The sequence below is a fragment of the Blastomyces dermatitidis genome (genome assembly GCF_000003525.1).
Source record: "Blastomyces dermatitidis ER-3 genomic scaffold supercont1.8, whole genome shotgun sequence".
NCBI lineage: Eukaryota > Fungi > Ascomycota > Eurotiomycetes > Onygenales > Ajellomycetaceae > Blastomyces > Blastomyces dermatitidis.
Window position 1 is genome coordinate 524,751 of NW_025544781.1, and position 22,208 is coordinate 546,958.

At 46.7% G+C, this 22,208-nt stretch overlaps 9 protein-coding genes across 10 annotated transcripts; 4 read left to right on the forward strand and 5 right to left on the reverse strand.

Moving 5' to 3' along the window:
• Positions 1–70: 70 nt before the first annotated feature.
• BDCG_07107 (AGC/AKT protein kinase) lies at positions 71–4,281 on the reverse strand. The gene is made up of 6 exons (XM_045422875.1): positions 3,542–4,281; positions 3,318–3,467; positions 2,444–3,236; positions 1,958–2,373; positions 1,535–1,899; positions 71–1,392 (listed from the first exon to the last, which is right to left on the reverse strand). The coding sequence occupies exons 1-6, from the start codon at positions 3,561–3,563 to the stop codon at positions 1,195–1,197; spliced, it is 1,944 nt and encodes a 647-aa protein (XP_045278415.1). The 5' UTR covers positions 3,564–4,281; the 3' UTR covers positions 71–1,194.
• On the forward strand, positions 4,122–7,321 carry BDCG_07108 (transcriptional adapter 2-alpha). The gene is made up of 3 exons (XM_045422876.1): positions 4,122–4,921; positions 5,014–6,444; positions 6,615–7,321. The coding sequence occupies exons 1-3, from the start codon at positions 4,829–4,831 to the stop codon at positions 6,681–6,683; spliced, it is 1,593 nt and encodes a 530-aa protein (XP_045278416.1). The 5' UTR covers positions 4,122–4,828; the 3' UTR covers positions 6,684–7,321.
• A 550-nt stretch (positions 7,322–7,871) lies between these two features.
• Positions 7,872–9,000, forward strand: BDCG_07109 (transcriptional adapter 2-alpha; the record flags this gene model as incomplete). The annotated part of the gene is made up of 2 exons (XM_045422877.1): positions 7,872–8,109; positions 8,375–9,000. 2 exons carry the CDS (start codon positions 7,872–7,874, stop codon positions 8,998–9,000), a joined length of 864 nt encoding a protein of 287 aa, XP_045278417.1.
• BDCG_07110 lies at positions 8,181–11,422 on the reverse strand. Of its 2 annotated transcripts, none has more exons than XM_045422879.1 (3): positions 9,561–11,422; positions 9,142–9,201; positions 8,181–9,087 (listed from the first exon to the last, which is right to left on the reverse strand). In XM_045422879.1, exon 1 carries the CDS (start codon positions 11,219–11,221, stop codon positions 9,590–9,592), a length of 1,632 nt encoding a protein of 543 aa, XP_045281978.1. In that variant the 5' UTR covers positions 11,222–11,422; the 3' UTR covers positions 8,181–9,087; positions 9,142–9,201; positions 9,561–9,589. The 2 variants fall into 2 exon arrangements, with proteins under 2 accessions (XP_045281978.1, XP_045281977.1); XM_045422878.1 differs by having other exon boundaries at positions 9,142–9,456; positions 9,526–11,422.
• An 833-nt stretch (positions 11,423–12,255) lies between these two features.
• BDCG_17463 (serine/threonine protein kinase) lies at positions 12,256–13,611 on the forward strand (the record flags this gene model as incomplete). The annotated part of the gene is made up of 2 exons (XM_045426582.1): positions 12,256–13,231; positions 13,285–13,611. The coding sequence occupies exons 1-2, from the start codon at positions 12,449–12,451 to the stop codon at positions 13,609–13,611; spliced, it is 1,110 nt and encodes a 369-aa protein (XP_045281979.1). The 5' UTR covers positions 12,256–12,448.
• Positions 13,612–13,686: 75 nt separating this feature from the next.
• On the forward strand, positions 13,687–14,224 carry BDCG_17464 (uncharacterized protein; the record flags this gene model as incomplete). The annotated part of the gene is made up of 2 exons (XM_045426583.1): positions 13,687–13,699; positions 13,722–14,224. 2 exons carry the CDS (start codon positions 13,687–13,689, stop codon positions 14,222–14,224), a joined length of 516 nt encoding a protein of 171 aa, XP_045281980.1.
• Positions 14,225–14,733: 509 nt separating this feature from the next.
• BDCG_17465 (uncharacterized protein) lies at positions 14,734–15,247 on the reverse strand. The gene has a single exon (XM_045426584.1). The coding sequence runs from the start codon at positions 15,224–15,226 to the stop codon at positions 14,978–14,980; it is 249 nt and encodes an 82-aa protein (XP_045281981.1). The 5' UTR covers positions 15,227–15,247; the 3' UTR covers positions 14,734–14,977.
• A 1,027-nt stretch (positions 15,248–16,274) lies between these two features.
• BDCG_07112 (uncharacterized protein) lies at positions 16,275–17,611 on the reverse strand. Its single transcript, XM_045422880.1, has 2 exons — positions 17,227–17,611; positions 16,275–17,030 (listed from the first exon to the last, which is right to left on the reverse strand). The coding sequence occupies exons 1-2, from the start codon at positions 17,567–17,569 to the stop codon at positions 16,417–16,419; spliced, it is 957 nt and encodes a 318-aa protein (XP_045278418.1). The 5' UTR covers positions 17,570–17,611; the 3' UTR covers positions 16,275–16,416.
• Positions 17,612–19,027: 1,416 nt separating this feature from the next.
• Positions 19,028–21,800, reverse strand: BDCG_07113 (uncharacterized protein). Its single transcript, XM_045422881.1, has 2 exons — positions 21,610–21,800; positions 19,028–21,434 (listed from the first exon to the last, which is right to left on the reverse strand). The coding sequence occupies exon 2, from the start codon at positions 20,929–20,931 to the stop codon at positions 19,366–19,368; it is 1,566 nt and encodes a 521-aa protein (XP_045278419.1). The 5' UTR covers positions 20,932–21,434; positions 21,610–21,800; the 3' UTR covers positions 19,028–19,365.
• Positions 21,801–22,208: the final 408 nt, after the last annotated feature.

Here is a 22,208-nt window from a genome sequence, read left to right on the forward strand (position 1 = left end):
AACATACCTTATGTATTTATACTCCTGGTTGGAGAAGGGAAGGAAAAGGAAGGGGAAGAAGCAGATTGCTGTGAACGCCCTATTGCGATGGACACGTTAACATTGTATATGCCAGGGAGTGACGTGGCCATGAGGCGGTTGGGGGCTTTCTTCTACACCTTCTCTGAGACTAAGTAAAGTGGGTGATCTATGTCTTGAGATATACATACATATGTTGGAACTTGACGTCTGACTCTTTATTTTATATTTTATTTAACATTCCTTTTCGCTAACGAGAAAGGAAAATAAGTTGGTGAAAGGAAAAAAGATAGTATGGAGACAGACCAGACCAGATAAAACCAGGAGAAGAGGGAATGAAAAAAAAAAAAAAGGAAAAAAAAAGAAAAGACAGACAGACGCAGAAAATGGTATCTATCTGACATTGAAAATATATTCACAGAATATATAAGTCAATTTGACTTAAGTTTTCTGGTTTAATTGTGGTATATTGTGTCTAACACACCTACTAGAAAGAAAAGAAGAAAAGAAAAAGCAAATAGACAACAAAAGAGATCTCAAACAAATAGATGTGTGAACACAACTCGCTCGACCGCCTTGTGTGTTGCAGGATAAATCAAAAAAACTTGAAAAAAAAAAATCTTGGGACAAAAAAGTAAAAAAGAGAGAGAGATAAAACGTGAATGGAGGTGTCTGCCACTTGTATGTATATTGCGGCAAACACACGGAGGAGTGAGAGATATCAGGGTTATGAAAAGGAAGGGAGATCTAGAAATCTAGATATTCGGATTTGAAATGAAACGAAATAACGAAGTATGAAAAGTGAAATTGAAAGTAAAACAAGAGGAAACTGATAGGTACTTTCCGCGCAATGAGGGGACAATCAAGAAAGTAGAAGAAAAAAATGAAAATGAAAAAAAGAAATAAGAACAGAAATGGAAAATAGTTGGGCGAATGAACACTGCAAAGGAAAAATTGAAGTAAAACAGACATGAACAGGGGGCGAGTAGTAAGAAACAGGATAACGAGTGAAAACAATCCAGTCAAAGCAAAATCATAAGAGATTCGTTAAACTGTGTTTGAACTTCCAGAGTCAAAAGAACACGGGGCGAGAAGACGGAGGTTAAAGAAAACAGATAGTTGAAGATCTCTTGTTCTTCCATCAGGTCAACATCGGAGTTGAAAACAGGGGAACGATTATTCAGGGATACTTCCGAAAGATGGGTCCTTCACGCTCCCTCCAGCATCGCCGAGGCCAGCAACGGGGCGATTGTAGGACCAGCCTTCGAACTGTCGTTGCATGGTTTGAGATAGAACAGGACCCTCGACGTACGAGTCTACAGGAGCTTCGGACGTGAATTCGCGATCGAAATTCTTGGTGTCACGGGCATCAACCTGTCATACATATTATTAGAACTCTGCATAGGCCCAGAAAGGGTTATATTGAAGATGAGGGAGGAAGTATTGAATGTCGAGAGGCCCCCCCCCCCCCCCCCCCCCTCCCCCCCCCCAAAAAAAATAAAAAAAGGAAACATACCACATCAGGGCGGAAGCTCGGCTCATATTTTCTCTGAAGCAACTTGCGCCAATCAATGTTGGAGAAGAAGTGATGTGCTTTGATTTCAGCGGCACCGTTTGCTCCAAGACGACGGTTCGGATCACGCTCGAGTAGTCTAGTAAGAAGGTCCCTCGCCGCACCCGGAACAATATCCTGGCTTGGGAAAGTAAGTGGCTCTTGGAGGATCTTCCGGTACATCTCATTCGTGTTCTCATCGTAAAATGGTGGAAGTCCCGTTAACATCTCGTACAGGAGAACTCCGAGTGTCCACCAATCCACAGCCTTTGTGTATCCCTCGGCAAGCAGGAGCTCAGGGGCGAGATATTCGGGTGTGCCACAGAATGCTAGCAGTAAATTAGCGCCAGACATCATTTAAAATCATCTCGGCTAGCAATCACTTACTATTCGTCCGGTCTTCATCTTCCATATCAAGCTTACACAATCCAAAGTCGCACAGGGCAATGTGGCCAGTATAATCCAACAGAATATTTTCTGGCTTAAGGTCACGATAGATGACTTTAAACCCGTGTAGGCACTCCAGCGCACAGATCAATTCTGCTGTGTAAAAGCGGGCCCTGTTGATATCGAAACGCTGCTCCTTTTGGAGGTGGTGGAACAATTCACCACCGTTTACGAAGGCCAAAACAAGATATAGCTTCTCTGGGGATTGGAATGAGAATTTGAGAGGAACGATGAAAGGATTGTTAATTTGGGAAAGCACTGATCTCTCAGCCAGTGTATGCGCCACTTCGGATCGAGAAATGATATGGGCTTTGCGAAGAGTTTTCATTGCATAGATACGGCCAGTATCACGTTTCCTTTAACAATAGATATATGTTAGGTCGCCGGCCGTACGAGCATTGTGGGCGATGGGCAGCTAGAACTTACATAACTTGTATGACCCTTCCAAAACTGCCTCTACCGACGACTTTCAAAAGTTCAAAATCTTCCATTTTGAGACTCTTCTGACGGTTTTCAACAAACGACACACCAATTTTGATGGCTCCTGTACCGAATTGCAAGTTTGTCCATTCCGTGCCAGACTGTCCCATTTGACGCTCCTGTTCTGCATGGGCTGCGGCTGCCTTTTCGCGGTCTTTCTTACTCAACTTGGGATCCTCCACGAAAGGACGGGCTTCTTCAAATCTCGGGTTAATTCTGCAGGCACCCAAAAAAATATCCTCACTTCTGCCAGCACCTGGTCTGGCAGCAGGGTTTCGCAGATAGAGTTGAATGTTGAGATCAGTCACACGAGAGACATCGAACTTGAAAGAGGTGTTATCGCCTGCCCAAAGAGGATTCTCCGGAGTACCTGATACAGCATCAACGAAAACCTGCTGCTTGTCAAAATCCAGAAGAGCATAGGGAAGGTATTTGGCGGAATATCGACCATGGATTGTAGGTGCAGCATTGATCCCGCCGCTCGTCGACTGAGGTCGGTTGGACTGCGCATAGGAACTAGTAACTGTTCCCTGGGTGGAATGAGATGAGGATGAGTTGGGTCTGATGGAGGGTGGTCCAGCGAAGCTACTGTTGCCTGAGATCGAGTTTTGGAAATGTGCATTGAACACCTGCTGGTAGTGAGGCGAGAGTGAGAAGCCCTTCCCCTCGTGTAACGTAATGATGAGAATACCGGGCTTAGCTGGAGCAACGGGAGGTGACACTAGAGCCTCTGAAGCAGCTAAAATTGAAGGATTACCGTATTAGTGGAACATGATAACATTCATAGGCTTCAATGATATGAATAAAAAAAGGGCCTTACCAATGCCGTTTGAGTTTGGAGAAAGGGCGGCGGGACTTGGAGATGCACTGCCATTTTCTTCCGTGGTAGCAGCATCGGGCTTAATGGTAGACGTCGACGATGACCTGCCAAAAGAATCGGCTAACGGGGCAAGATGTGTCTCCTTAAGCTCTTTGGGGGAAGAATGTCAGTAACTCAAAAACTTATGGAGGGAAATAGGACTATCATTGGGAAAAAGGGCATACTCTTTGTAAGTTTCCACGCCATGATGATGAACCTTGGGGAGTCAAGGCGAAGACGAAGTGCGATGAAGGACAGGAGAATTCCAAGGGCTAGCAAGGTGAGCGGTTATCAGTGCGAAGAGAGTTCTATCGCCTGTAAGGGATAAATAGGGGGAAGTTAGGAGAGAGGAGAGGTCAAAGGGTGTATATATTTGTAGACTAAGGGGACGCGGTATTTTGGATCTAGGGGTCTAAATGAGGTAATGAGCCTTGGACGGCACAATGTCTAGAGAAGGACGGGACAGAATTAGACGGCCCGACTGATAACAGAGGGAGAGGATGGAAAGTGAAGCAGAGTGCTCCCCGGGAGTATGGAGCTACCGGGTAAAATGACTGCTGCTGGACTTGTATAGAGCGGAGGGGGTTGGTGTTGTTGTTGGTTGTTTCGCAGCAAGAAAAGCAGAGGGGGGAAAGCCGCCAAGTACACAGGACAGTACGTACAGTACGGAGTACAAGTACAGTAAGCAGCGGCGGCTGATTAACGGGGTCGGGGGTCTCAAGTCCAGTCCTGGAGATCTGGGTCTTGGAAGTGAAACACTGCTCCGCCTTCTTCCCGAGAAAACGTTGATGGGTTGACTCGATGTCTAATTAAACGACCGACCCTCCACAAGCTTACTTACGCAGCGTAATAGTAAATAAATATTAAATAATTGTCTGGTGTTGGGTGTGTTGGGTTTGGGAAGTTGGACGGACACCATTTCGTCCCTTTTCTCCAACTCTCCCAACCTCCTTAGCCACACTTCCAGCCCGTTTTAAGCCACCAACATCTCCCAACCGAACTTGAACCCCACTAGGCCAGATAAAGACTAGTGGGCTACATCACCTGACATTAGCGGCGGCTGGCGGCTGGCTCTGGCGGCTCTCTCGGTAGATCGGAAAAGGCTCTCTTCCGGCAGCCAAACAGCCGCTCCCCCGTATCGACCATCACGACCCGGGGAACGTCAAGCCCTGATCCCTGATTGTCCTCATCCGCTTCTAATTCTCCTGCCCGCTAGACAGCCTTTGGTTATTTCCTTTTCGTCGCACAAAGACCATGTCCACGCCATCGGGCTATTTACTTGTCCTATAACTCATTCCAAGACCCGACCCGACCCACTGCATAGTACAACACATACCAGGGCGAAATCCCCCCCCCCCCCCCTCCCCCCGAGTACCACTATACTTGTTGCGTCTCCCTAAAGGCCTACTAAACACCACTCTCACACTATAGACGGACACTCGGGAAACGGTGATGCCAGTTTGATTCACTCAATGGGTGTCATACGGAAGAAGACCGCTGCGCGCGGTACCGAAGGTGGAACAAAATACCATTGCGACGTTTGCTCTGTGGATGTCACCTCGACGGTATGTACTGACTGCGTATAGTACTGACTGCGTATACTCCGCGCCATGTTATGTTCAAGATACTGATGTTTTGGGGGGTTTGATGCGGTTAGGTGCGCATTTCTTGCGCGCATAGTGCCTGCCATGAATATGATCTGTGCGTCCCATGTTTCGCCGCCGGCGAAAGCTCAAAGAATCATGATCCGCGAACACACCCATACTACGTCATCGAGCAAAACTCGGTTCCTATCTACCAACCTGACTGGGGCGCAGATGAAGAGTTATTGCTATTAGAAGGCGCGGAAATCTACGGCCTAGGATCATGGGCAGACATTGCTGATCATATTGGCGGCTACCGAACAAAGGAAGAAGTACGCGACCATTACATCGAAACTTATATCAACAGTTCCAAATTCCCTCTCCCCGAACGCGCTGATCCCAACGACAAAACTCTACAAGAACAAATATCGAAAGAGGAGTTCCAGGCTCGCAAAAAGCGACGAATCGAAGCTCGAAAAGAGGCGGCACGGGTCGCCCCTCCTGCAACACCAAAGCAAAAGCCCACGGCCTCTGTACCCGCCTGCCATGAAGTCCAGGGGTATATGCCAGGCCGTCTCGAATTCGAGACGGAATTCGCAAATGAAGCTGAGGAAGCGGTGCAACACATGTCATTTGAACCCGGTGATGGCCTAAACGCGAATGGGGAAATGGACCCGGAAATGGAACTTAAAATGACCGTGAAGGACATTTACAACTCCCGTCTTACCGCCCGAACGGAACGTAAGAAAATAATATTCGAACACAACCTATTGGAATACCGCAAAAATACCGCCCAAGACAAGAAACGGACAAAAGAAGAACGCGAACTCCTCAACAAAGCAAAACCATTCGCCCGCATGATGAATCATGAAGATTTCGAGGAATTCACAAAGGGCCTCGAATACGAACATAACCTCCAGCTCGCAATAGCCCAACTACAAGAATGGCGAACGATGGGAATCGGCGATCTGAAAAGCGGAGAGAAGTACGAGCAAGAAAAGCAGCAGAGAGCCCAACGCGCAATCCCGCAGGGAGCCTTTGATAGAATGGCGGGCACACGCCCCAAACCATCACAGATCCCAGATACTCCTTCCGCCGCCACACAATTAACAATGCCAGAACTACCCCTTCGCCTCCAACGCAACGGAACCCAACAGAAACAACAAGCCCCCGTCTCCACCTCCTCCGGCCCCGAACCAGCATCCGCTCTACCCTTGAACGACTTCGATAAAATGTTCGCTACCACCGAGATGAACGGGACGTCGACTCCCAAACCACCCGCAAAGACGAAATACGTCATCCCGCCAATAAGCGGGCTTGCGCCATGGAAATTGGAAAATGACATCGCCCCGGACCTGCACTTGCTGACGAAGGAGGAGGTGGAGCTGTGTAACATTCTTCATCTGCAGCCTAAACCGTATCTCGTCATTAAAGAGCATATGATTAAAGAGGCGATGAAGCAAGGCGGGAGCTTGAAGAAGAAAGATGCTCGGGCGATGTGTAAGGTGAGACCTAGAACACCCATCAGAATCCCCCCACTCGAAACCCTTGCCCCCACGGTGGTTTTTTTCCTTTTCACCTCTTTTTTTTCTTTTCTCTTTTTTTCCTTTTAGTTTCTATGTCGCGCCCGTCACAATTCCAAATCATATGAATTGACACTGTTTGTGAATAATAGGTCGACGTTGCCAAATCTTCACGAATATACGACTTTATGGTACATAGCGGGTGGATAGCGAAGGCATAAATAATGATATGAAAGGGGGACGAAGAGAAGGAGTTGAGGGAAAGGACGGAACATAAGAAAATGAGACAGAATCGAAGGAGCCATTTTCTACCCATTATCATCCCCTTTTACCGAATTTATTATTAATTATCACCAGTATCAACAACATCATCACCGTCATTATCATCATTACTACCTCACCATCTCATTCAGAACCCCTCCATCTCCCTTATAATTTTATAACCCCCATTACCCCCCTTTCACTCTCCCTCTTCATTTTTACTACTCTCGTGTTAAAATTTTATTGCCTACCTTTAACAACCATTGATATCCAATTGCACAGTGTTGCACAGCCATCCGTTTGGTTTTTATTTCCCATGAAACTGTATTTAATCTATTTACAGATTTTAGGTTTAAGTTATTTTTCCCTGTGTAAGGAAAGCAACTGCAGGCAGTGGTGAAATTTAACTTACTTTTTTTATTAAACCTTCGATTAGGGGTAAGGTTTGGGTCCAATTTCAAGCTAGGTTACTGTGTAGTATAAGATACCTTTTGCACAAGCTTCTCAGTATATATTTAATGAGGAAGTCGCATATTAATGCGATTTTTATTAACCAACAAAAGCTCATAGTATAGTACATAACCAAACTATTTCAACCAGCTCCGTTCCACAGTGATCATGTCCTTTTTATTTACAAGCCAGATAAGTTTATATCTTGGGTTTAACCCGGCCTCCTCTTCTGGCTTCTCACCATCGGGCCTCGGCAGTTGGCCTGGAACTTCCCCGGATCTTGGCGTCTGCTCTGGATGGATTGTAGAATGTTAAGGAAATACATCCCGAGCGTAGATCAGGACGGGTAAGCCGCCATATAAAATAGTAATATTTAATATCCCTTTCAAGGCTCTGACCTCGCGTATCGGAGTTTGTTTTTTTTTTTTTTTTTTTTTTTTTTTTTTTTTTTTTTTTTTTTTTTTTTTTTTTTTTTTGAAGGGAACATCCACCGCTTCACCTCGGGCATATAAAGATTCGATCCCGGGAAACACTGGAATAGAACCCCCCATTGTATTGTATACATCCGGACAAAGCCAGACAAAAACTACTACTTAATTTGTCTTCTTCACCGTATCCCACAAAAAACCTACCCCCCATCAATCTTACAAAAATCAATATATATATATAAATATATAAAATAAGAAAAAAACGACAATATGACCGTACCAAACTTCACAAACCCCCCACCACCCACCCAACACTGCCTCCTCAGTTTCCCGACCCCGGAAATCCTCCTGGTAACCCTCAACCGGCCCAAATCGCTCAACTGCGTGAACTCGCAGGGCCATGCGGAACTGCACGCGGTGTGGGAGTGGATGGATGCGGAGCCGTTGTTGAGAGTTGGTATCATTACGGGCAAGGGGAGGGCGTTTTGCGCTGGGGCTGATTTAAAGGGTAAGTTCTATTTAATTAAGCTAAGCTATTCTTAGGCTTTGTTGTTTAGGCAGGAGGAAAAATAAACATATACAAAAAGTTTCATGTGTGGATGTTTCTTGCAGTCCTAAAAGGAAAATAAAATAAAGGGGAGAAATAAAAGATAAAATAAATAAATAAATAAAAATAAAAAATAAAATAAAAAAATAAATGAAACGCCATAAACCCAAAACCAAACCCCGAAACCCATTAACCTAAGACTAAAAACCACAAATCAAAAATCTAGAATGGAACGATAAAAACTCCCAATCATCCGGCCGCCCAGCACCACCCCCCTCAGGCTTCGCCGGCCTATCCCGGCGCGCAGGGAAAAAACCCGTCATCTGTGCTGTCAACGGCCTCGCCTACGGCGGCGGTTGTGAGATCATCATCAACGCCGACATCGTCATCGCCAGCAGGCGCGGGGCGAAATTCGCGTTGCCGGAAGTTAAGCGCGGCGTCGTCGCGTTGGCAGGTGGGCTGACGAGGCTGGTGCGGACGGTGGGGAAGCCGCGGGCGATGGAGATGGCGTTGACGGGGAGGGTGGTCCGGGTTGAGGAGGCGGAGCGGTGGGGGCTTGTTAATGAGGTTGTGGAGGATGGGGGGGAGGCGGATGATGTGGATGTTGGGGACAGGAGGGTGGTGAAGCGGGCCGTGGAGGTTGCGGGGGAGATTGTGGCGAATAGTCCTGACGCGGTGATTGTGAGTCGGGAGGGGGTTAAGTTGGGGTGGGAAGGGGTGGGCGCGGAGGATGGGAGTCAGATGTTGATGGAGGGATGGGCGAGGCGGTTGAATGAAGGGGAGAATCTGAAGGAGGGCGTAAAGGCGTTTGTGGAGAAGAGGAAGCCGAGATGGGTTGCGAGTAAGTTGTGAGGAGGAATGTTTGCGAGCAGGTATTGGGCCTTGGATCTCCTTTCTTCTATTCCATGCTTGGCTGGATGCACTTCAATATCAAAAAAACTGTAACCTTATTAGAATAGAGGTGGAATATATTAGAACTCGAATACGGTATACAATGTAATTACCCGAATCTCATCTGTTGCATGTCCCATTCGTATATATAAATACAACGCGCTAATTTCTTCAATTAGCCGCTTCATCAAAGGAAGGTATATAATGTTGAAAAATTGATACATCTGTCCAGTGAAAAGTCCACGACAAACGTCGCACCATCAAAAACAAGCTTGAGGATGAAAATGGGCCCAGGTACCGGACTCACCAGCTGAATTAATTGAGCTGTTGAGAACTAGCATCGCCACCATACGAAATGGCCAACAGAGCTTCTAGAATACACAAACCACCCTCCCGGGATTGATGTTTGTGGTTGCCCTTTTTAGGGTTATCCTATCAATTCTCGGTCTGGTTCAATCATGTTCAGCTGGCTAGCCTTGTACCTACTTTCATTCTGGCAACATAACATGAGAGTGACACACCTGGCTTTTTCGAGGAAAAACCATGCCAATTACCCACTGGAGTGAGATCGGTCGGAAGGATTGTTCTTCGAAACTACTGGCGGTTTACGTGAAGTAGTCGGCGTTTCCGGGCTCGCTCGCCGGTTCCGCCTTGAGCTTAACTGTGAAATTTTGTTGGTATCAAGTGAAGCGTTGCAAGACACTGAGCGTTTGTTTGTTCTAGATCGTGTATTGATTCTGGAATTTCGAAGCGGTGGTTGTCGATCTTCATCCAGGATTCTACAGCACAATGGCAAAGTAGATAGAGATAGTTCCGCATCCTCATCTTCTCCTGGTAAGTCTCTTGTTGCATGAGGCACCGGACTCTGAGGCGCACTAGCGGGCCCAAACGTAGAGCGGATTCGCTTCCTCGATTGGAATGATGTAGAATCTGTAGGATCTGGAGAATCTCGCGTGGCACGCTTTCTAACGTTTGAGGTACCATTTGGTTGAGAAGCGAGACGAGAAGGTTCTCGAGGTTCCTTTCTATTTCTGGGGCTCTGGGGTACGGAGCCGGGTAGGTTAGATGCATTTCCATCTGTGAAAGCATCTCCGTTGGAGCCTACCGTCGTCCTAGAAGTTAACGAAGGCTCAGCCTCCCCTGTTGGTTCCGGGGAGGCGGAAGGGACTTCGACAAAACCAAACCCATCTGAGCGGTACTTGTAGCGAACACGGCGACCAAGCCGGCTGTCACTTTCTTCAGCATTGTTAAGCACAGATTCGTCGGCGGGAGGGCTGTCTGGTTGCTCAGAATCTTCATCGTCTGGCTCTTCGTGAATCCAAGTCATCCCAGGCATATCGCCCCACTGTGGATTCCAAATCTTTTGCGCGAGCCAGTGATTCTTGACATTCTCGTAGGCTTTGGTGTTGATGTCACTGGGTTCGATATCTAGTTCGTCTTCTAACCATTCGCGCTCCTTGGATATCTGGAAAAGAAACTGATAGTATGGACGCGAGGGCTTAGTTTCACGTTTATGGGCAGTCATGCACTCCGCACTAAGAATATTCCATCGTTGGTTCGGTGGGTCTAGCGTAGGTCCCGAACGAAGTGGGCGTTGGATGTCAGCCTCATGTTCTGGTTCAAGCTCTGGCTCAGGGGACTCCTCATGTTCCCAGCGGCGTGGCCCAAAAGGCTGAGCTTTCCATCTACCACTCCATATCCCTTGCTCTTTCCATCGGTTGGTGACATTCTCGAGTGCATTCTCGGCGAAAGTAAGCTCCATCTTAAATGGCAGTGTATCTTTTCGTCCTCTCATCCGCCTCAGGCACTGGTCTATCAGACGTTCCTCCTCTATCCTTCGCTGGTAAGCGAACTGAGGTTCTGGCATTGAGTTAAGCCTTTCCTTCTTGCGTCGCTCCCGCTCCCTTCGTCGATCAGCTTCAGTGAGCGGGTGAGGCGGACTGGGTGGTTGTGTCGTCTCTCCCGACGCGTATGGCGGTGGGGGGTCGTTCAACGCGGATCGCTCGCGGGTGAGAAGCTCCGGGTTGTCCTGTAACCTCTGAAGGGCGTCAATGACTTCCGCTAACGTAAGGGGCCCAAGGCCATTAACTTGAGTGACCATGATCGCAAAAACCAGGATGATAGGTTTGATTTCAAAAGTGTTGGCCAGAATATCGCGAATGAGGTAAATGGAAAGCCGCATAGAGTCAGCATGAAGGTACGAGTGGGAAATTAATTTCGAAGCGTGAAGTTTGGAGTGTTGTGGTCGAGCGGTTGTTGGCAGTTGTTGTCATGGTTCGTCGGGCATTTGCCTGGCTGGTGGAGGGGAATATCCTTCTAAGATATTTATTTGGTATGTTAACTATTTACCATAACTAACTACAGAGTAGTTACTCTGTAACTATGTACTCCGTACGGAGTACTGTACCTCAGCTTCCCTTATTCTATTGTTGGTGGGCAAATCTATCAATCACAATCTCAACAATAAGGATGGATATTGTGTATGTAGTATATACTCTGTACTCACTCATAGTGACTATTCTAGCCCATTTATTAGGTCTTGGGAATCAGGAAGAACTCATTCAAATGTAGGATTATACTGACTATACTGATCAACCTGGGTAAAAATCCTTTCAGTGTAACTACAGTAACTCTTGTAAATATGGAGTAAATAGTTGGTTATCTCTGCATTATTATTATTATCATTTTTATTATGATTATTGACAACAGCAACCACATACAGATACATTCATGAGCTGTTGAAACCTACTTAGATAGTTCAATATGATTATAAAAAAAAGATTTGAACATGATGAGAATCAAAGATCTCATGTCACTATCATCTAAAATCTAAATACATGCACAGTATACTGTTTATAGACTGATTTCTTCATATAATATTTGTATAAAATACTAGCTATATTTGTAAAATATAAGTATTTTTTTAGTTAATTATTCTAGAGAGTATCTACTCTATATTTCTTATCTTCAATATAAATATGTATGCTGAATATGAAGCTATACAGAGTAGTGTCTACTCTGTAAATGTATGTATGTAGTTCTAAACCATGCTCTTCTTTTTCTAACTATAGTCAAACAGCACCCAGACTGCTTGGATATTGGTGCCCTGTTGATCTGGGGATGAATCACAGCTGCACAGGTGCTGCATGGGTGCCCAATGTTTCCCCTTTATGGATCCCGATCTTGCTTGGGTGCAAAACACAGCACTGTCAAAGCGTGCAAGGCTGCCTTGCCTGCCCGCCTGTCTTTGAAGGACAAACAATCATGGAAAATCTGCTTGACTGAGTATTAAAGGGACCTCTTATGTGCCCTCCTCCAGAGATGTTCCCTTGAATCATGTCCTCCCCCGGCCACTTGCTGTTCGCACCAAGTACAATCCTCATCAGATTTTGCCATTCATAGACAAACTATGCCTGCTCCGCCCTGTGCAGTTCCTCATCCTCAGGCTATATTTTCTCTCTTACCTTTAAACGAAAATGCGCACGCTGTCATTCAGAATCCATCCAACTATCATCTTCTTTCCAGTCATGTTGACAGTATGCATAGGCAGCACCATATGCTAAATGTTGGCTTCCAGATTGGCTCAGCTGCACGATATACGTTGGCCACTCTAGGGCGCAATGGCGACATCGTCGTGGATGGGCCAAGTATCTCCCGAATTCAATGCTCATTTGAAATTCTCCCGGAGTATGATGTCGTGATGCTTTACGATGAGTCAACATCTCAAGCCACCCAGGTTTTTGGTGACGAAGCTACGCCGTTCAGGCCTGGATGCAAGCGTAAGGTCGTCGTTGGCGAACGGTTCAACAAGATCATCGGCATGGGTGGTATCGGCTGCGATCAAGTTCAATTCGAAATGGTATGGCATCGGGCTAATTTCAAAGGGGAAGAAGAAGCGAAGAATCGAATAGAAAGCGCTCTACAGGCTCGAACTATGGACAACGTACCTACAGTTGTACCCTCGGAAATCCCTACCCCAAACCAATGGCCTACCATACAACAACCGACAATTCGGTATAAAGTATTGTCTGTTATTGGTCAGGGAAGTTTTGGCGTAGTTTATAAGGCTGTCAATGTCGACTCGGGAAGAACTATGGCAGCCAAAACCATTCCGCAACCTCAAGGTGGATTCCAATCCCAGCAAAAAGATCGATTGGAGCGAGAGATTATGGCACTCTCTAGGAGTTCTCATGTTAGTGAATCCTTCGTACTCTGCCATGCATCTTGCCTAGCTGATATCAACAGCGAAACATCGTTGAATATATCCACTGGTATTCCTCCTCGCACGAACTGTGGATATTCACCGCCTTGAAAGCAGGAGGAGTGGATAATTTAATTGATCAAAAATACTTTGATCAAAATCCCGGTGGAGTTAATGAGCTTCTTGGTCAGATGCTCCAGGCCCTTGACTATCTCGCCTACAACAGAGTTATCCATCGCGATGTTAAACCAGCCAACATCCTTTACACACCACTTGAATCTGCTCAGTCTCACTTTCTATATCAACTCACGGATTTTGGACTATGCAATTCCACTGATGCCGCCAGATCATGGACTATGCAATTCCACTGATGCCGCCAGATCAAATGTTGGGTCGCCCATGTATCAGGCCCCGGAGGTGCAATAGCCGGGAGGGGACATGCAAACATGCAAAGTAGACGTATGGTCTCTCTTCGTCACAGTGGCGGTCGCGCTGAATGTGAACCAATACGGGAGCAAAATGCTCAGCTCACACGCCGAATGCGTTGCTTTCGCTTTGCAGACCGCAAGTGCCCCTGAGTTGCAAACGATCAAAGACATGACTGAAATAGACCCCTCTAAGCGTCCATCCGCAGCGCAGATGCTTGTAAAATGTTATAATGGGAGGGGTCTTACAACGCCACGTAACGAGGTCCCTAATTATCCTAAGGAAAGTTTGCCCATGCCCTTCCACACGGGCTTCCCGAACCCACAGCCGGGATGGCCCCCGTCTGGTCTGGCATATCCCTCGCCTCCTGCCGTGCCCAACGAACATTGGATGGGTGCCCACACGTATGATGGACCCCAATTTCCCCAACGGCAAACTAGGGCGCCTAATCGAACCACAAGCGCGTTGGGCGCTCGAAGGCGGCCCCATCCGCCAACCGATAGCAAGCGAGAACCAACACAGCACGGATTCCCCAGCATGTTTGAGTGGAGACAGTGAATGCCCCGTACGTCCCGACTTGATTATCATTGTACTATATCGGTTAATTATTTATCACCTCAATAATTCGGTCACCGTCTTTCCTCCCAAAACACCACCCTGACCTCTCTCCCTTTGGACTTAGAACCTTCCCTTTTTCAACGAATATGAAAGGACGCAGCTAGCCTTCCCCCTTCCTCCCTCTCTCCGCCACTAGCGTCATCGAGTTGACACACCCAAAAGAGAGCTAGAGTTGTTGGGGCCGTTTTACCAAGCCGTTGCTGGTAATATCCATGGAACCGACCGTCAGGCAGACCGGCAGACTCCAGGACGGGACGCCTTTGCCGCCTTCCGTATCACAAAGCCCAGGCAGGGTATGGGAGGAGGCTGGTATAGCCGATCCCATGGGTGGGGTTTGAAACAGCTCTGTGAGATGTTAAACAGGGAATCAGAGATTAAGCCGCGGGTTTTTTCTATTTTCTTTGGGGTTTTTTTTTTTTTTTTTTTTTTTTTTTTTTTTTTTTTTTTTTTCCACCACGACGAATTTTGGTGAAGATTTATATATATTCAATGTATGTACAGTACATACGCATACCCCAATTTTCTGCCGTTGACGGCTCTTGGTATCATGGTGGACAACAACTGCCGGCAGAATGTTGGAAGATGAGCAGTGGGACAGTGGTTGATTGAGACGGACTCGTGGTGTTCCTATGAAAGACAATGAAATTTCGGAGCAGGTGGTAGCGAGAGATGTGTTGGCTAGGAGAGAGAGCATCAATGTGCAGTATGTGAGAGTGTATGAGATACACAGCTTCGCGCCCCGTCTTCTGGTGCGTGAACCCATACTCCCATTCCCCCCATTTCGGTTGTTAAATTCTTGGTTGTTACGGCCATGTCTTTACCGGGGTTCTGAGACTCGAATACTGAGGGGGAAAAAGAGAAAAGAAAATCTTCAAGACCTCTTGACGAAATACAATGAAAGTGTGCAAGATCACGTACGTACACAAAGAACTCACATAACATAACCTAACTCGCGTATATTGATTTCAGCAACAGTGGAATTAGCCAGGTTTATTTGGTGGAATTATCTATCCCTGCCATTATTCTCCCGCCAGGGGCCGTGGGGATAACAGCCAGCCAGCACCCTAATTTCCACCACCAATCATATCAGACCCCGGCCAAATGGCAAATGTCTTTCATACATGCAACCCCACACCTAAACTACCTGCACCACAACACTCGCGCCGCCTAAAGCTATGGGATACGAAACTTCATGCCTCCAGAGGAAACTCACTCTTATGGTTCCTTCAAACCATCAGGCATCCCAAAATCAAGAAGTGTGCTAGGTGGGTGGGTGCGGCATAGGGGTTGGGTTGGCCAGCCTTACTACACGACACTACTACTCCGTAGTGAAGCGAAAAAATCAGCGACTTCACGCCGTTCGAAAAAACGGAATTGACCAGAATAAAAGACTCGGTAAGGGTTCAAATCCTAAAAACCACAGAGTAAGTCTCTCTACGATGAGAAACATCTCCATGAACTGTTTGTGATAGCTGTTTCTTCCCACCCTCAATGCATTTTTGCATTCTACATCCCACCAACCCCACACCACCACCTGTGCTCTTTCAATTCACATAAACTTTTTTCTCTTCAGCTGGGATTTTACAAAGGCAAAACAAAGGAGGCCGTTCTAAGATTTGAACGGCCTTGTTCAAGCCCTGGGATATGAAAAGATCTCAGGGTAGTGAGTGAGTCTAACCGAGGGCTGATAAGGGCAGGGCGACGACGAACGCCCAAGAGCTTTATTGTCTTATGGAAACATGGCAGAAGATGATGCTATGGCTGAATTCTGACCTTCGTTGCTTTGGCAGGGTTGGGGAAGGACCCTTATGATAGAGAGCCACTGCGGGTATAATAGGCACTCATGGGCGCCTATAGGTATAGATGCCAGCCCTTCTTCTGGCCTGCTTGTTAACGTCACTACTTCCCTGAGTAGTGGTGGCCGTGACAATTAACTACTTGCATCATCTGTTCAAGCTACGGGGTGCAATCTCACTCTATCTCCATAGAGCTTCTCTTAAAATTTCTTTGCCAATTGATGATATTCTTACATATATTGAAGTGGCCGAAAATTGATAAAAAAAAAACATCAAAAAGCATAGCTTTGTCTGCCAAAGTCTCTTGAACTCAACTACTTTAACGAACCGCTACAGCTACCCTTCCATCTCACTAATCTGTTTCCCTTCACCATGCATCTCCGATATTAACCGCGGAGGCACCAGCGAATAACCAGTCCCTTGCTTCATGGAATCCTGTTCTTCAGCGAGCGGGCCCAGTCTCGTCTTCCGTCGTCTCCAGAAGAAGATCCACCCAGCCGCACCGAAAAGGACTACGCCAACTCCCACACCAACTCCAGCACCGATTGCGGTTGTTCTTGAACTCGAGCTCCCGCTCCCGCTCTCGCTCCCGCTACCAATATTACCCGAAGACGTCGATGCGGGTAGTCTGGTCCCCGATCTCGAAGCGGAGGTTCCAGTTCCAGTTTCTGTTTTAGTTTTCGTTTCGGTTCCGGTACTTGGCGCAGGCGTCGTAGTGGTACTGGTAGTGGGCGCGCTACTACTCCCCGTCGTCGTCGTCGTCGTTGTCGTCATCGTCGTGGGCGGCGGCGGCGGCGGCGGCGGCGTTTGGCCAGTCGTTGCCACGATGCTCTGTTCATCAAGCGTGAATCGCGAGGCCTTGGGGTCATCGCAGCAGTTCACTTGCGAGCAGCAATATTCATTTGAATCCTCGCCGCAGAGCATGACATATTCGCCGCCGCTGGGGTTGTCTGAGCTTCCGGGTAGAGGTTGAGTGATTCACCGTTTTAGTTATTCAGGATATTTTTCCCGAATACGCTTATTTTTTTAGGGCATATAGACAAAACGTCCCGCATTTGGGGCAATAGCGAACGGAAAAAATAAAAGAAGCGGGAAAACCGAAAGAAAATCTTTTTTAAAAAAGAGAATCAAAAATCAAAAACTGACTAGCAACACGATTCCTCGGACACCCCGGCGAAGCCCACGTCTTATCCGTACATGTCCCGCGTATAAGGACATCCGGTTTCTCCTTCGACGGCAAACAGAGCAGACCCGATGTGCAGAAGAAGCCCTCTTCGCAACATACGCTTACATCGGTGGTGCTGCTGCCGTTGCTGTGGCAGGGTAGGTCGTTGGAAATCGAGCCGTCGAGGGTGTAGCAGAGGGCGTTGGCGGTGGGCGTGATTGCTTGTAGGAGAGAGGTGGTGGTAAGTATGATTATGGTGGCCATGATTGGCAAGAGGGGGGTTCGTTCTCTTCTAGGGGGGGGGGGGGTATTGCGAGGATGCATTGCTTTGAGGGTAGGGGGTTGTAGGGTATATATAGATTTCTCTTTTGTTTAAAAAGAAAAGGGAGAAACAAAAGAAAAGAGAGAGAGGAAGTTGAAAGGAGGAACTTTTTCAAGGGAGGAAGAGAGAGAGAAGAAAGTAAACAAGATGTAGTTCCATATATCCAATCCCACAGCTCTCGATCACATCACAAAGCATAAGTTTAACCCTTTCCAGCATCTTCTCAGAGCTACCTACTAGGTAGAATGTTACCGTATCCATGTAGTTAAACTTATAAGTTAATGTACACTCATAAAAAGAAATAAAATAAAATAAAATTGTATATTAATAGAATAAAATAGCTATGGAGCACGGAGGTTTGCAGAACGTAGGTCCTTGCATACACTAGTAATTTAAGTAGTAAAGAGATTACATGCACATTACCATGCCCTCCTGAACTATTTAGAGGCGACTCCAGGCATCACTTCGCTCCATGAGCACTATTTGCCTAGTTATGTAAGGGGGGGTCCTAACTTCTAAGCCACATTGAAGGCTTCGGGCTGGAGCAATTTAACTCCGGTAGTTGCTGAAATTTCAACCTAAAATTTCTAGTAACTATGTGCATTTGTTTTTCATACAGGACGCCGTTCGCTCGTTGGAGTTATGGGGTGAGGTGGGAGCCAGGAACGGAACAGATAGGATAGGGCTACGCTACAGACTACTCCGTATGTATGTACGTAGTTAGACCACTTGAGCAAAGTGAACACAGAGTTACCCACATAAGTAACTAGGTAAATAAATATATATAATAATATACAAGCAGCAAAGTGAGTGTAAGCGAGCGTTTGATGCTTGCGCAGTCCCCCCCCCCCTCTACCTACCACTTAGGCCGCAGAGTAGGCCGCAGAGCAGATCATAGATTTGTGTAGTAGTAGGTGCCTGAGTGGCATTGCCTGGAGCAATCACTCCACCTGCAACATATGTAATATAATAACATAGCTAGCCTAGCTCTCAATAGAAGAGATCAATCATCTCACAATTTGATGAAGATGCATGTGAGTGCACAGCACATGAGTGCATGTGAAGAGATATTTTGCATGAAAAAGTTAGTTTTTCTATAATATATAGAGGGATTATTATTATTGACAGGCAGAAGAATTGAACTGAATATATCTGATGTGCTCAATACTGAGCTTGACAGTATGTAGAGCATATATGAAACAATGCATTGAATTACAGGCTACAGCTGTTCAAAACATGCTCAGTGAATGAGAATTGTCACATATTGAACAGTGACACATGTTATGAATGTAGAGATTAAAAATGAATGTAGAGATTAAAAATGAACATAGAGAAGAGTATAGAAAAATGTAAATACTGTAGAGAATATATGAAAAAAGCAGAATAAAAAAAGAATGAAGATTTGAAAATAAAATTAATATAAACTGTACAGACTGCAGAGAAGAGCTGAATATTTAAATAGATAGATCTGATAAGGTGCATGTGATATCATGTGATGTTAGTGTTTTTTGTATGGAAGGAAAAGTTGGTTTTTCCATAATAAAAGAGAGAGAAAAGAGAGAGATATAGATATATAATCTCCCGCCTGGGGGCCTTGCTTGCTGAGGTTGTCAGAGCCATGACAATTTCCACATTAGCAGAGTAGTTACTGCTTTGCTACTTTTAACTTACACCTTCAACTAACTTAGTAGACAGGACAGGACAGAACGAGACAGAAACAAATCAAACAAGACAAACCAAAATATAAGTTAAATCACCACAACAAAAAAAAAAAAAAGAAGAAAAAAAAAAAAAGAAATCACGAAGCCAAGCCAACCCTCCTCTTCCATTTCTTCTCATGCCCAAATTGATGCGATGATGATGCCTTCTTCAATTTCCCCTTCCCACCACCACCATTACCACCGGAACTAGATCCAGAATTCGACCACGACCCCCGCCCACGCCCAAGCCCAAGCCCAATCCCAAACCCTATCCCCATGCCCAATTTTCCAGAATTCAACTTCTTGTCCATGCCGTCCTTGAATTTCTTCCAGCTGCGTTCGCGCTCCTCCCAGTCGGCCATCTGCGCTAGCATGAAGTCCCATGTCTTGGATTCCTGGGCGCAGAGGGCATCGTCGTCTATGTATTGTCTTGTTGGCCTTGTTGTTGTGGTGATTGTGGAAGAGGTGGTGGGTGGGGTTGTCCTGTTTCCGGTCGTGGCTTGGCGCTCGGATGGTGGCGGTGGTGGTGGTGGTGGTGGCTGTTCTTGTTCTTCTTGTTGTTCTTGTTCTTGTGGCTGTGCTTGCGGTTGCGGTTGTTGAGGAGCGCGCCTATCAAGTTCTGACTCTGTGGTGGGCGTAGTGGACGCATTGGGGGCAGTCGAGGGTCTAGGGTTCTCTTCTTGCGGAGGCGTAGAGGTAGGGGTAGCTGACTCTGCGGCAGTGATGAGAGAGCTATATTGGTGCATAGCACGTCCCGCCGAGGCCGGTTGGTGAGGGCGACCAGTGGCCAGGGAGACATTTTGCGCCCCGACACTATAGTTCTCCTGCTGCTGGTAAGTTATATAGAGGCGCTGTGAGCGGAACATTGCTGCCGCAGCTTCGCCCACTAGATCAGGGTCTTCGTGGGGGGAAACGGGCAGCTGAGCAGCAAGGTCGGTCTGGCTGGACGCCACTCCCGCGATATTTCCAGAATCCATCTGCTGAGGCGAGTGGGGACGGGGATGCACGACGCTCTCTTCGTGCAAACTGGCTAGAATGCTGGTCGATGAACTCCGGTGACTAGAGCCCGCCATGCCTGCCCAGAGAAGAGATGAGGAGCGCGGCGGAGCGGAGGTTGCCTCGGGTTCATTCACACCATTCCTGGTCTCAGATACCCCCCGCAACAGGGGGGGGAATATATGTCTGGTCATATTGTCACAGCGAGAAGCCTCCGACGCTCTCCGCTTTGCGACATTGTGATAATGGCGTGACTGCAACCCGCCCGCTACGGGCACCCAGTCTGAAACATTGTAGAGAGAGTGCAGGTGGGAATTTGTCATATTGTTCGATCGACGCCGGTCGTCATTGGAAGACGACGTCGCCGCTACGCCCCCGAATCCCGGTGCATTTTGCTGGGAGGAGAGGATTCCGGATCCGGATGGGGCATTGGAGGAGCTCTGGTTTCTTCCCACATCGCTGACATTGGGTAATGCCCCGGACTCACTCCCTCTGTTCTGTGTTGGATGGGACCCAGAATAGTACGACGGGACCGCAGAGACGTACGAAGGGGCGTTAGAATGGATAGAGGAGGTTTCGGGGTCAAAAGTCCCTGTTTGTCGAGGGGTGTAAGGGGGTAGCGGTTCCGGGTATGGATGAAGCAAAGATCGAGCAGGAAGAAAGGCCATGCCGTGAGTTCCGGCAGGCTAATCTGTAGATTTCCGCTGGCAGACTATCTAGATAGGAGGTCTAATTAATTTGCCTTTTGCCTTGCACACTTTAGAGATATGTAGTGGGAAGGGGGTGTAGGAATGTCCTCGAGATTTCGTCTCTAGACTCGAAAAGCAGCCCTTTTTTTTTGTGTGTTTCAGTTTCAGCAGGAGTATTTGGTAAATAAATACCCGAAAATAGCACCCAAAACAGCCAGGTCAACAACGACGATTCCTGTTTCGCACCACCCCACAAGTAGCATAGAGTAGTTGTTGGTCTGATGGTTGCAAGTCACCATGCGACTGGCAATGGCGTAGGTAAATGCGCTCAAGGGCTCAAGGGCTGAAGGGCTGAATGAGGATGAGGAGTAGTGAGAATGGTGGCAGTGCGGGGAGGGAGGGAGGCGAGGGAGGGTTTTTCGAAGTAAACAGTGAGGTCATGCCATGCCGAGCCAAGTCAACCGATATTTGTTACATGTACCCTGGGGAAGGAAAACGTGGATGGGGCGTTAGTGCGAGAGTTTATATATATATATATATATATATATATGCAGAGGAAAAAAAAAGGTGAGACGATTAGAGAAGAAAACCAGTGAGTTTGTATAAAAAAATATATATATATATATATATATATATAATGGCAGGGCGGGGGGTTACCTTGCGTTGTCTAACGACACACAACCAGCCGGGATAAATAAAGGAATAACTACATAATAACATAATAAATGCAACCCAGATCACACATACGTATGGCAGTCTGCAAGGAGAACAAAGAGGATGAGGATGAGGATGAGGATGGGGTTGGTTTGGCAGTGGCTGATCTTACGGTGATTAATTATTACCTAGAGACTCTCTCTCTCTTCTATTCTACTGCGAAAAAATGCATCCATTTGCGTGTTTTTAATCAGCCCACATCATTTGGATGGGATGGAACTGGGTATAATATCCACGTTCTTGTTCTCCCCAATTCTGGCTCGGATAAACGGCCAACCGGGCCAGGTCCAAGTTGTCTTCTTCTTACCTAGGTTAGTTATGTGCAACCAACCACTTTTCTCTTTTCTATTGATGTAGAAAAAGGATTCCTCCTGTTTTTATAGTAGTAGTTAGTACACATTAACATACATCTTGGAGCCATTCAGCCTCATATCAGGGACCAGAATCCCCTTTTCTCTTCTTCTTCTTCTTCTTCTTCTTCTTCCTTTCTCCAAGCTGTACGTACATGCGGGCAGTTGCCTCGTCTGTACATTGTAGTTAAC

Bases quoted from the DNA above. Each gene is read 5' to 3' on its own strand.
- BDCG_07113 (XM_045422881.1), bottom strand. From the start codon at position 20,931: ATGGCCTTTCTTCCTGCTCGATCTTTGCTTCATCCATACCCGGAACCG.
- BDCG_07110 (XM_045422879.1), bottom strand. From the start codon at position 11,221: ATGCGGCTTTCCATTTACCTCATTCGCGATATTCTGGCCAACACTTTT.
- BDCG_07112 (XM_045422880.1), bottom strand. From the start codon at position 17,569: ATGCATCCTCGCAATACCCCCCCCCCCCCTAGAAGAGAACGAACCCCC. The intron at 17,031-17,226 runs GTCAGTTTTTGA...CCGGAAGCTCAG, and splicing joins TCCGAGGAATCGTGTTGCTA to ACAACCCCAGCGGCGGCGAA.
- BDCG_17465 (XM_045426584.1), bottom strand. From the start codon at position 15,226: ATGTTATGTGAGTTCTTTGTGTACGTACGTGATCTTGCACACTTTCAT.
- BDCG_07107 (XM_045422875.1), bottom strand. From the start codon at position 3,563: ATGGCGTGGAAACTTACAAAGA. The intron at 3,468-3,541 runs GTATGCCCTTTT...CTTCCCCCAAAG, and splicing joins GGCGTGGAAACTTACAAAGA to AGCTTAAGGAGACACATCTT. The intron at 1,393-1,534 runs GTATGTTTCCTT...TATGTATGACAG, and splicing joins CGAGCTTCCGCCCTGATGTG to GTTGATGCCCGTGACACCAA.
- BDCG_07108 (XM_045422876.1), top strand. From the start codon at position 4,829: ATGGGTGTCATACGGAAGAAGACCGCTGCGCGCGGTACCGAAGGTGGA. The intron at 4,922-5,013 runs GTATGTACTGAC...TGATGCGGTTAG, and splicing joins CTGTGGATGTCACCTCGACG to GTGCGCATTTCTTGCGCGCA. The intron at 6,445-6,614 runs GTGAGACCTAGA...TGTGAATAATAG, and splicing joins ATGCTCGGGCGATGTGTAAG to GTCGACGTTGCCAAATCTTC.